The following is an 11,359-nucleotide window of genomic DNA, read 5'->3' on the forward strand; positions in this document are numbered from 1 at the left end:
TTTATTTTGTTAGTTATGTAATTACAGTATCTCCAGGAATTTTAATAAAACGTTAATCTTTTTTTTTAAACTACAGTACTAGTTCTTAACACAACAGTAGGTCTACCAATGACGTTTTATCATCTTTCCCATCTGTATAAAACATACATGACTACTTATGAGGAACAGTTTGTACTTAAAAAATAAATAAATAAATAAATAAATAATCTAATCATTTAGTGTCAAATCACCCAAACAACAATTCCATAAAAACAAAGCGTACGAGTTTTATTTTATTATTTTTTTTTTTTACTGTTGGTCATTTGAATGTTTGTGGCACGACTGTAAGCCTGCTGAAAACCTCCATTGAACGATGCCGTCTATTTATTTCACAAAGCAATTTAAGCTCAACAGCATTCTTTTTTAAGCAGTTTTAAAAAATATTTTCATATGTACAGGCAAACACTTTTTAAACGAAAGGTAAAAAAAAAAAAAAAAATTGCTGTTTATAAAACTGATGCTTTAGTTTAAGTCAGCCTTCATGTGTGCAAAACATGCATGTAAACAAACACAACTCTTAGTGTACCTCTTTTTGTTTGTTTAACTGTGTTTTATAAAAGTCACTTGTTAGACTGCGTCAAGCCTTTTTCATGTTAAACAAATCGACCCGTTCCATCAAGGTAAGCCATTTGTTTTTATCCATTACAATGTCTCCAGGTGTCCTTCGATTAACAGTATATGCTCACTTAGGCGAGAAAACATTTGCCATGTCTTGCTTTCTTATTTTCAGATGCATACATGCAGATTTGTTTCTTTTGCTCTGGTGTTAAATGTAGGATCGACTCACCATGTTGTACTTTCTGTTCTGCTTTGGGAGCGGGAGTGTTGATGATATTGGTTTATGAGTCAAACGTTAACTGTTGTTTTAATTCGCCATGATTATTTTGCTGGCGCTACAATGAGGGAAACTACAATGCTTGTATTTACGTTTGCTTGGTTTGGGAAGTTGGCGGGTGGCGGACAGCGGGGTGGCGATATAACGGGTAAAAATAGCACTGCTTTTATATTGGTGACATTTATTCAGAGAGAATAGCTGGCGGTATGCGAGGGAGGCATTATAAAGGGGATGATATAAGGCGGGGCACTGAACATGCCAACAGAGTTTGCTGACCTTGTGTTTCTGAAGAACAACAAACAAAATTAAATGTTAGTATTGTCACTAAAAATTATGTCTTTTGAAATGTCCTTGATAAAGAAAGAAAACTGGTAGAAACAAGGTGTCTCTACATTACACAAGTCACTTTTTCCAGCTGTGGTGCAGAACCGCCTTCTTTCCTTTTCATTTCTGAACTTTGCCAGGGCCTTCCCATAACCAAACTCCTATAGTCTATTCCTGAGGGCTGTCTTCAACACATCTTGAGCCCTGAAGCTCCTCTCCAACAAGACACACATATATATTTCCAAATGACTTAATAAACCCCATTGTAAAAATGAAGTACAATAAATAAAAACAAAGCTATAAAGTTAAAACATTATTTATTGCTTAAAATGCTCCAAAAGGATAACAAAATAGATTCTAACGCAATCTGTCTGTATTGTAAATATGTAAAGTAACGGTATTAGAAAAATAATTAGCATTAGCTATACTAAATATAGCCTGAAAAATAACATATTGATGCCATTATTCACATAATTTACAATCAAGAAAATTTAAGTAGAACCTTTTTTTTTTAAATGAAAGCACTGGAGCTGTGGATTTTACTGCATTTTAACTAAATAACAAATAAGTATACACGCCTAACTAAATAACAAACAGTACGCATTTCTCACATTCTCCCTCTCTGTTTATCTCTCGTGTTCTCTCCAGTTCAAAATGAATCGATCGCCACTTGACAGTACAGGCATAACTAACAGGCAGGCACAACTGTGTTTTGGTCTAGCAAACAAAAGTTTACAATATGTCCTGCTGTGTTTCTTTGCCCAGTGAAACATTTTCCTCATTGTGGTATCGACTTCATTCTCAAGACAGCATTTTGTTCCAAAGTACATTACTTTTGACACCCGACAGTAAATGCGTTTTTCCTTTTTTTGAAACACAAACTGTCCTATATGGAAGGCCACCTGGGTCAAAAACTCATTATTTAGTACATGTTTCAAATATTTAGTACACTTCTAATTGACTTTACTACATGTTATCATTCTAAATATTACATGTAGGGCTACTAATTTGGTTGATCAGATCACTGAAAATGAAATAGACGGGCCATTTCGATGGAATTCTGTCTACGAGCAGAAGACTTTCATCCATGCAGTTGGAAATATACATACTTATCATAAAAAGATGATACTGAAGTTTGGGTTCAGCAGCTGCTATAGCATGCATTTCGTTATGGTCGTGTGGCTCAGATTACAGTTCAGGTTATAACAGCGGGAGTCTACTGTATGCATATTTCATTTTTTTTCCAACAGGATTCTTTTGTCAGGCACAATTGTGTGAACTTCAATTTAGAAATAATCTCAATACATTTAAATAAATCTGTTCAACTTTCTTGTGAGGTATTTGTACAAAGAAAAGCCTTCTACCTGTTCCACCAGGGGAAGTTAAACGATCCTGCAGAACACCCTTTGTGCGGTGGAATTGCATTGTATTGTTCAGCCACGAGGCGATAACAATGAAAGCACTTGCTTACTCGAATGGCATCAGGAACTCCATCAACTGCCCTCCACTCAGATGTGATCTGAATACACACTCTTGTCTGGAACAAGTTCAAGAAAATAAAAGAATAATATAAAAGAACTGCCCTTTAAACCTTGTGTTTCAGACCGAATCAGAGAATAGAAAATTATCAATACCATAGCTGTACATTTTTAGGCTTTTGCAGTAGTTGTATTGTTCACATGTCTGCCCAGTCTTCCAGATCTGAAATCAGTGCTTGCAGGTATTTGTAACTTAATTTCTGTTACAGTATATATTTAGAGATAACGATCAAACCTCTTTAAATGTGTTAGATATATCTAAAGAAAGGGTGCATTATAAATAATGGTAGATGTCTCTTTTTCCCCAACCTTCTGGCAATAAACATTTTTTCTGAAAGAGAAAATTATTATTTAAAAAAGTCTAGAAATAAATAATCCAGGAAGGAAACCAGCATTCTGTGTTGTTTCAGTTCATTTGAGCTATTTTAGCTATGTTAACAGGTCATTCTATTGGGTGACACCAAAGATATACAGTCAGTGGTGTGATGAAACGCAGCCAATTTATTATGCAGTTATTATGCTGGTATGAAACAGCTTGGGTTTCCATTGTTACTAAAGCAGGTGTCAATTTACCAATACTTCTAATGAAAGTCGAGGAATGTGTAACATACAGTAGGGCTGGATTTTGCAACTTTCCCTTAACTTGTGCTGAAAATGCCTCTTCAGCAGTTGCATATCCCAGTTTAGCATTAAAAGCAAGAGTAAACATGAAATAGACGCCATTACAGAAAGTGTGATCATAACATAATTTCCTGTCATCTAACTAATTAAACGAGACGTGCTTTGTAATATTACCCAGTGTGGAAAAAAAATAATTAAAACGTCTCTCCCCTGCCTTTGTTAAAATGAAAATAAAACACCCATATTGAACAAGGTATTTGAGGCAGCGTTAAAGGCATGACTGAAAGAACCGTTACCCCAGGTTTTACAGGCTTTTAAGGACTGATAGGAGCTGTGCATCAGACCCTCACAGAGAATGAGCACCAGCTGTTGCCTCAGCTGTTAGCTGTACATTTTCCTTTGTTTGTAAACATAAGTTTAGATAATGTTTACAGAATAATAACCCTAAAACTTTAAACAGTCAAATCTTTTAAGTATATATATAATTATATAATCATATATATATATATATATATATATATATATATATATATATATATATATAGCACGTACGTTTAAGCAAATAAAGTATTTCAGTCCTCACGATAATGGGTCAGCGAGGTGTTCACAGATGTCGCCCTGAACTGACATGTACTGAACATGAAATAAGGTTCCTATGTATGTTATAATCCATCATCATCCATTGTGATCATGTAAGTTTTCTAGGAGTTTGTTTAAATTACTTTTAGAATTAGCGTGTAGGATTGTCATTATTAATTTGTTTAAAAAAAACACTATAATAAAAAATTATAAAATATTATATGCGATGTTAAAATGTGTACCTGTCCAATCGCACGCACACTATGCACCATTAGACTTGTATGCCCTCAACTTTCTGTATGGTTTTAAGAACTAATAAGACCATATTATTTAGAAAAATGCAAATAATCAACATAATTGTACGTATAGTACAGTCAAGCCATTAGGGTGTTTCTATTGCTGACTCGTGCCATATGCTTTGTCAGTACTGTGAAAAGCATTCTTATGTTGCATCGCTAGGTGGCAGTAAGCTGACTCGACAAATAAGAGCAGGCAATGTACAAGCGAGCAATTATTGTTGACTTTTTCAGATAAGATAAACGTTAAGTTTTAGAAGAAATTGGATTAAAAATAAATAACAACTCATTAAACAATTTCTTAATATAATATATACATAAGTTTAATTGTAGAATTGACAATCAAAAATGTGTGATTAAAATACAAAATACGTAGTGTATTGTCTGGTTTATTCACAATATGAAAATAATGCGAAAAGAAATATAGGATTCAAACAAAACATGGAGTTAAGCAGTGTGAGGTTACACACATAACCTTAACCACGAGGGTATGTTACAGCAAAGCATAGGCAGAATTAACTCGGGTCTGTGAAATCCGAAAAAAAATGTTTGGATTGACAGAAAATGACAGGCAGAGGAAAAAAATCGTCTACCTTGTGAAAAATAACTACAAACCGTGACATGCACCACCAACCAAAGATAGGTTCTTGTTTTTCCATGTTGATTTTCAGAGCATTCTAGCACAATATTTACTTTGACAGATGTGTACGTCTCTGATGTTGTACAGCTGTAGTCTTAAATCTTGAAAAGTTAACTACATAAACAGCGCCCACATTAAACCTACCTTTAATACATAACCCCCTGTAAAACCACTGATGGTAAATGCCAATAAACATAAACACGCGTTGCTACAGCAGCAGTCAAAGCAGTTATGTAAAATAATAATAATAATAATAATAATAATAATAATAATAATAATAAATAATAATAATAATAATAATAATACGAAACACGCGTTCTACAGAGGATACAGCCTAGTTCTGTTCTGCAGTCTTTTAGACGATAAAGCCAGCGTTTACCTAAAAGCCCACATTCACTTCGTAGTAAGAGCACATTCTAATGCAATTCTAATCAGTTTTAGGTACCATAATTAAAATATTTTTCGTATTTAAATTATAAAGCTAATATTTACAACATGGCCTTTAAACGGGTTGCATAGCCTGACCTATTCGTATTATTGATTTCAGTGTCTAATTAACAATTTATGATCCCAGTGTTTTTATTTATCTGCGAAGTATGGTGTTCGTTAGCACGCAGACTTGGCTAGAATTCGGGAACTCGCAATACGTTTTTGTGTAGTGATGCCTGTTTTGGCCGGTAACATCTGTATGTTTCTCCCAGCCAATGAAATAATCATTTTTTTTTGGGGGGGGGGAGCCCGTTCTGTGAAAAGGGGTTGGTCGGGGATTAGTGTGCAGCACAGGTAGGTGGTTACCCAGCGTCACATCAATACTGACCAGCTGCGATAGCTCATGCGAGAACTGTGAGTGGATTAGCATGTGCTAGCCAGGACTTGCTTGCTAATGAAGTGATAAACGGCGTCCCAATCTCGTATTACGGTTGCACTTAAGAAGCACCAGTTTTTGTTTTTAGTTGTCATGTTCCAAGGTCTCCGTCAGACATGCAGAACAGAAAGCTAACCTCTGGATCCGCACTTTTAACCACGACCGCGGGGATTGACCGCTGCAGGGTCGGGGAAAGGCTACAAGCAGCTCTCGCTGGATTGCAAGAACTACATCTGCTGAACGTGAAGCAGGCACACTTGGTGCAAGAAACTTTGGAAATGGACCAAGAAAGGTCTTCACTGTCGTCCCAGAGAGAGGGGAGGATGCTGGATAGGTACTCCGAGGAACAGCGCTTGGAAGCGACATTAGCCTCATTAAAGGAGCAATTGGTAAGACAAAGTTCTTTGGTTAATAGTGTGTGTATGTGTGTGTCTATATATATATATATATATATATATATATATATATATATATATATATATATATATATATATATATATAAGCAGAGTTACAATTTTGAACACTCCAGGCTGCTAATTAATGTAAGGGTTTGCAAAACCAAACGTTTTGTATGCGTTTAGCTAAGGGCTGCAAATCGATTCCCGACCATAGCTCAGGGCAAAGTAATGATTACATTCAGTTCAATATAGCGGATATATTGGACACTGTGAAAATCACACAGCACGCGTTGGATGCGTAAAGCAAATGTTTAATTAGGTAATCCATAATTAATTTATGTACATATATATATATATATATATTTGTATTCTCTCATGGATCAGGATGCGGTACATTTGCATGCAAGCTTGGGCTTGCCTATGCCAAATGTTACATGTTACATTATTCATTTAAATCAAAACAGCTCATAATTACAGACTGTGCAGTGTGCATGTGGTTTATTTGTAAAGCTACATTTCCATTCTTCAGCGCCAGCAGCAAAATTATTCCATTGGCAAATTAGCGCGGAATATATATTTTAGCCATAGTAATAATAAGATTAAATGCTTGCTTAGAAAGTAAAAATATTTTAAGGCCTTTACTTTGGGTAGATAATAGGAGAAATGTCATCATGAACAGTTCTGCAGATCCATTGAATTGCAATTTTAGCAGTTTATAATAATTCACGTTTATTGGTGTAATGGTTTGATGTAGTTTATCATAAACTGAACGTTATCTGTACAATACAGCAGTAAACACCCAAGTAACGTTAAAGATAGATCAAAGGTCTGTGTGGGTAAAAAACGAATAATACTGTGAGCATGCTCAGTAAAATAAAGCATCAAAGCAAACGCTTCAGCGCTCTGTGTGACGTCATGCGGTAAAACGAGTAACGCGTTGAACAAAAGATGCGGTAATAAATTATGTGGACCAGATGTTTAACTTACACATTTAATGTGTTTCATTTCTTTGATGTTTTGGACTAACTGTCGAGTTCCAACATAAAATATGTGCAGCCTGTAGTTTTAAGTAACCAATATCCTATTCCTTACATCATGTTTCACTCTGGGGGGTATAATAAATTACCTGTCTCTGTTAATCACAAACTACTAAGCCTTATATTCGGAGTGCAGCTTCCAAAATGTGACCCAGCTTACTGATGCACTACAGGGTATCTGTGCAGGCTCAGTTCTGCTGTGCTGTGAACAAATATTTTTTTCAAGTTGAACAAGTGTTGAATAATTGACCCCGAACTTCCCCAGTTTGTTATTTTACACTTTACACTTCCCAGCCTTTTGTACTTTTGGCCCATCTGTACAAAGAATGTTCACTTAGACAGCAGTGTGTCAGTTTTGGGGTCTGTAAGAGTGTTCACTTAGTCAGCAGTGTGTCAGTTTTGGGGTCTGTAAGAGTGTTCACTTAGTCAGCAGTGTGTCAGTTTTGGGGTCTGTAAGAGTGTTCACTTAGTCAGCAGTGTGTCAGTTTTGGGGTCTGTAAGAATGTTCACTTAGATAGCAGTGTGTCAGTTTTAGGGTCTGTAAGGGTGTTCACTTAGAAAGCAGTGTGTCAGTTTTGGGGTCTTGTTATCTCACACATAGACTCCTATTCAAACGTATTCATTAAACTGACTGTTGTTGGAGATGCAAAGTGTTCACTGTTTTATTCTTTCTAACTTGCTTACCAAGGTAATTGCAATAATGTTCCTGTCTTTTTTTTTTTTTTTAAGTTTCGTTTGAGGAGGCAAGATGTTGGGCTTAAGAGTCATCTGCAGCAGCTGGATCTTCAGATCAGTGAACTTAAACTTGATGTGTCGAAGGTGTCTACAGAACATCTGGAGAGTGACAGCAGGCCCAGCTCAGGTAACAAGGCGTTCCCATTCATGTGCATACTATCATATGCACGAGTCATCTGTTTCGTGAGCTGCTCTTATAGAAGGGGGAGGGGGGTGTTAATATGTATAGGGGAAAATAAACAGCTAGGTGTGCATTTGTGAGGGCCTTGTGAAGAAAAACAAAGGACAAGATTTGTGCCCTCACTTTAAACAGTGTGTAATCATATATGTTCATGTTTTTTTTTTCTTCTGTTTAAAAAAAAAAAAAAAATAAGTGGTTCAAACCTTGCTTTAGAACACAAGCTTGGTAAATCTACACACAATTGTTTTTAAGTTTCTCCTCTAATACATTTAAAGGAGAATTGTAAACATTTTTCTTTTCCCTTTATCTCGATCTCAGGTTTCTATGATTTAAGTGATGGGGGCTCCTGTTCTCTCTCCAACTCGTGCACCTCTGTGTACAGTGAGTGCATGTCTTCATCCCAGAGCAGTCTGCCACCGTCCTGCCACCAGCCAGGGTCCCGGGTCAGCATGTTTGAGTACCGCCCGAGGTCAGCTGACGAGACCACTGTCCACGCTGGCAGCCTCCAGCAGCAGGGCATGTATATCCGAGCAGGCTGCAGAATCAGGACCAGCGCTGATTCCAGACAGAGACCTGTTTCCACAGGTAATTAATCACATCCACAACCACAGTTTAAAAAATATATATACGTAGGAGAATTTCACTTTATTTCTACTCCTACAGTGGAGGCCTTGGTTTGGGTTTAAACTAAAACCATTGTGAGAACTGTCATGCCAAACAAAATGGAGGAGCGGTACATTAAATGGTCTATATTGTACAATACAATTATTAGTCACATTGAAATTCTATTGGCAGTCTTAACAAGGAATGCTACCTGGCTGAATCACAGTCACATAGTGTTGCACATTATCCTTTTTACTCTACTGTGGCATTCATGATTATTCTACAGTTATTTCTCCTATTTCTGTTTACCAATGGTTTTCAGAAACTCTTTGTTCATTTCAGTTTTTTTTTGTACTAATTTCAGGTGATTTAGAAAGACTGATGAACCCAGCATTGGGATGCAAGAAAGTCCCTGACATGAAGTCTGTTTCGTCTTTGTGCCATGGCAGCGATATACAGCATACAGCTGTAGACCCCAAGTACCAGAGCAACTTAGTGTCCAGGAATGGCAATGACGTGTACCCATACCCGAGCCCCCTTCACGCTGTGGCTCTTCAGAGCCCCCTATTTTCACTGAGTGGGGAGGCTTCCACTGCAGAGAGTAAAGCAACCCCAGCAGAGCCCACAAATTCAGTTCAGGAAAGGCCAGTGTTTGAAAGCAGGCCTAGTGGTTACATAAACAGACTGATTCAGCACAGTAAGAGCAAAGCAAACATCCGGCAAGACGGCAGTAAACAAAATGTGACTTACGTGAAAGAAAGCTCTCCTCTCAGCAATGGGAGGACAAAAGGTAACCTCAACAGCCCACCAATGGTTAAAAAAGAATGTGTCAGTATTCAAGCACTGATACACAAAAAGGCACAGGATATTAAAACTGTTCCCACAATAAAGATGGTACTTGAAAAATCAAGACAAGAAGACCTTGCAAATTGCGTCAGTGTTGTGCAGCTGCAGAAGCATTTGGAGGAATCTAGAATTGTCTGTTATCCTCCTCAGGCAGACACACAGAACTCTTCATTTGCAAAGCACATTAGAAATTGCCCAGGCAGGGCTGTGAAAATGCAGGCAAAACCCTACCCTGAAAACTGCGCCAGGGAAGCACTACAAGAAGCAGTACTGTCGAGAAAGACAAACAGAAAGCACAGCAGCAGCACTGCTAACTTGGAGGGGAGAAGCTCTGAGGAGCTTTCCAGATCCGAATTTGTTCACGCCAAGTTTGTCCCTGCCGAGTCCCAGCAAGTGAAGGTCAGACAGGCCAGCAAGAAGACAAAGGCAGTAAAGCTGAAGAGTAGAAGCAGCGACAAGCAGAGGATTGTAAAACCGCTGCCTTGTGAAATGCCTGAAGCCAAAAGGACTCCTGCTGAGAGGGCTCTCCCTAATAAACATCATGGGGGAAAGGGCATTGTCAGGCATCCCACTTATGCAGGAGAAGTAGCCAGCAGGTCATGTTCAGAGTCTAGCCTGCATCCTGCCCGTCTTAGACAGCCACAGTTTGCCCACAGGCCAGCGCCACATAGAGCTCACAATCTCTACCCAGCAGAACCAAGAGCTTCCATAGATCTGATGAAGAAAAAGCAGACATGCAGGTGGCAGTCCGCAGTGGAGATCTCTGGCAAGCATGCTTCGGCTCGCTTTGCTTACGGTGGTGCCGTTGGCCATGCGCAGGCCATGCATCAGCAGCATCAGCAGCAGCTGCGGAAACCTGGAGTGATGCGGACTTCCAGCATGCGAGCCGGGCCCCCCCAGTACCAGCTCCACCGCTGTGTTTACTCGGATGCCATCAGCGAGTCGGACCAGTCTGAGTACTCTGCCGAATGCGCCTCCCTCTTCCACTCCACCATCGCAGAGACCAGCGAGGGAGAGCAGAGCGACCACACAGCCAACCGCTTCGGGGACAGCGAGTCCAGCGACGGAGACTCGGACGACTCCAGCGACAGCAGCCTCACCTTGGATTCCGACGAGACGGACGAAAGCGAGCTGGTCTGGGCAGAGGCAGCCATGGGCCCCACAGCAGCCTGCGTGTCTCTGACGAAGCCGCGGCAGGCAGAGCCCAGGCCCTGCCGCATAAAAGCATCAAAGGCACTGAAAAAGAAGATTCGGAAATTCCAGCCGGCTTCTTTAAAAGTTATGACCATGGTGTAGCTCCTCAGCATAGCAGCTTGTAGACTCCATGTTTTGTCCATCCCGTTTTACAAGACAATAGAAAAAAAAAAAGAATGACATTCTTCATTGAACTGTAGGTGACCTTTTATGTAGGCAGGAGAGGAGCCATATTATATGTCTAATGGATACATTAATATAACTTTCTGTAATGTTTTTTTATTTTATTTTTTACACTTTTCATGCAAATACCTTATTTGATTTCTTTAAAAGGTCTATTTGTTAAAGTGTTGAATACAAGTGTTAATAAAACTATTTAATGTTTGAGGAAATGATGGCTTTCTTTTGTGTTAATTAACAACATCACGTACCAGAATTGCAAACACTCGTAAAAAAAAAAAAAAAAAAAAAAATCAGCAGAAGTTTATTTTTAATAGTTTCTGTAGAATTGTTTTTTTTTTTTTTAATTTTTTTAATACTAAATAAAAGTCCCCAAATCCATTCCATCAGCCAATCGAAAATAATTGTAAGCAATACAATTACTTGTGTAGTCATTGTAAATCTCTAA

General features: G+C 38.3%; 1 protein-coding gene across 1 annotated transcript; it reads left to right on the forward strand.

Moving 5' to 3' along the window:
- The first annotated feature begins 5,676 nt into the window (after nt 1–5,676).
- Nucleotides 5,677–11,086, forward strand: LOC121316713 (dapper homolog 2-like). The gene is made up of 4 exons (XM_041251812.1): nt 5,677–6,126; nt 7,902–8,034; nt 8,407–8,673; nt 9,056–11,086. The coding sequence occupies exons 1-4, from the start codon at nt 5,854–5,856 to the stop codon at nt 10,831–10,833; spliced, it is 2,451 nt and encodes an 816-aa protein (XP_041107746.1). The 5' UTR covers nt 5,677–5,853; the 3' UTR covers nt 10,834–11,086.
- The last annotated feature ends 273 nt before the right edge of the window (nt 11,087–11,359 follow it).

This window comes from Polyodon spathula, chromosome 6 (genome assembly GCF_017654505.1).
Source record: "Polyodon spathula isolate WHYD16114869_AA chromosome 6, ASM1765450v1, whole genome shotgun sequence".
Taxonomy (NCBI): Eukaryota; Metazoa; Chordata; class Actinopteri; order Acipenseriformes; family Polyodontidae; genus Polyodon; species Polyodon spathula.

Excerpts from the sequence above, each read along its gene's own strand:
- LOC121316713 (XM_041251812.1), top strand. The coding sequence starts at position 5,854 with ATGCAGAACAGAAAGCTAACCTCTGGATCCGCACTTTTAACCACGACC. Across the intron at positions 6,127-7,901 it reads CCTCATTAAAGGAGCAATTG|TTTCGTTTGAGGAGGCAAGA; the intron begins GTAAGACAAAGT and ends TTTTTTTTTAAG. Across the intron at positions 8,035-8,406 it reads TGACAGCAGGCCCAGCTCAG|GTTTCTATGATTTAAGTGAT; the intron begins GTAACAAGGCGT and ends TCTCGATCTCAG.